General features: G+C 79.5%; 1 protein-coding gene across 1 annotated transcript in view; it reads left to right on the forward strand.

Annotated features, from left to right (window-relative positions):
* Positions 1 to 879, forward strand: part of MNEG_13247 (tryptophanyl-tRNA synthetase) — a gene marked incomplete at both ends in the record, with an annotated part of 5625 nt that extends 4746 nt beyond the window's left edge. Inside the window, 2 exons of the mRNA XM_014038281.1 lie at positions 6 to 733; positions 801 to 879. Coding sequence (XP_013893735.1) covers positions 6 to 733; positions 801 to 879 — 807 coding nt within the window. The remainder of the gene's footprint in view (positions 1 to 5; positions 734 to 800) is intronic.
* Positions 880 to 1112: the final 233 nt, after the last annotated feature.

Here is a 1112-nt window from a genome sequence, read left to right on the forward strand (position 1 = left end):
GGCAGTCGACGTCGCGGCGGCGGTTCGATTCCTCGGACAGCGACGATGAGGATGACCTGGACGACGCGCTGACGGAGAGCGACGTGGACGGGGGCGCCGAGGCCGACGGGGACGGCGACGCCGGCGCCTTGGATGGCGCGGACGCCCCGCCCGCGCCGGCGTGCAGCGGCGGCAGCGGCGGCAGCGCCGTGCACGTAAAGCCGGAGCCGTGCGCCCTGGGCGCGCCGGAGGTCGCCACGGCAGCCGCTGGGCCGGGGCCGGCCGCGGCGTGCGGCGCGGGCCGCGATCAGCATATGATGGGCGGCGAGAGCGATGCGGGCGACGGCCGCGGCGGCGGTGAGAGCGGAGGCGGCGGCGGCGGCGGCGACGATCATGGGGCCCACCCGCACGCTGCCGAAGAGGAGGCCGCCGGCATGGTCGGGCGCGCCGCGGACAGCGTGCTCGCCAGCGCGCGGCGGCGCCTGGCGGCGCGCAAGCAGCAGCAGCAGGCCGGTTACGGCGGCCCCGCGGCGTTTGCGCCGCTCTCGCCGCCGCGGCGGCCGCCCCGCGGGCCCGCTCCGCTCCCGGCCGCGGCGGCCTGTGGCGGCATGAGCACGCCCAAGAAGGGCGCGGGCCGCGTGCTGGACAGCCCGGGCGCGGGCATCATGTCGCCGAGCCTGATGTCGCCGCCGGCCAGCGCGCAGCGCCTGAGCGCCGGCGGCGGCGGCGGCTACGAGGGCGGCGAGCCCGCGGGGTGGCAGCTAGCGCAGGCGCAGGGCCTGGGCGACGAGGAGGCGGCCGGCGCGGAGACGCTGCTGCAGATGGCAACGGTCTTCCGCCGCGGCAGCGGCGACCTCGAGCCGCCCGGCGCGGCGTCGCTGCGTCGCAGCGACTTCATAACAGGCAACACGCCCACGAAGCGCAGCCCGGGGCGGCGCCCCGAGACGCGGCTGTCGGACGACCTGTCGCCGAGCCCGTTCAAAAAGGCGCGCAGCTTCACGGGGGCGGGCGGCGAGCTGCTGGAGGGGGCGCTGCCAGATTTCCGGCGCCGCATGGCCGCGGCCGCCGCCGCCGCGGACGGCGACGGCGACGGCCTCGCGGGCGCCGCCGACGCGGCTGCCCCGCACGGCGGC

This window comes from Monoraphidium neglectum, assembly GCF_000611645.1.
Source record: "Monoraphidium neglectum strain SAG 48.87 unplaced genomic scaffold scaffold03713, whole genome shotgun sequence".
In the NCBI taxonomy this organism is placed as follows: Eukaryota; Viridiplantae; Chlorophyta; class Chlorophyceae; order Sphaeropleales; family Selenastraceae; genus Monoraphidium; species Monoraphidium neglectum.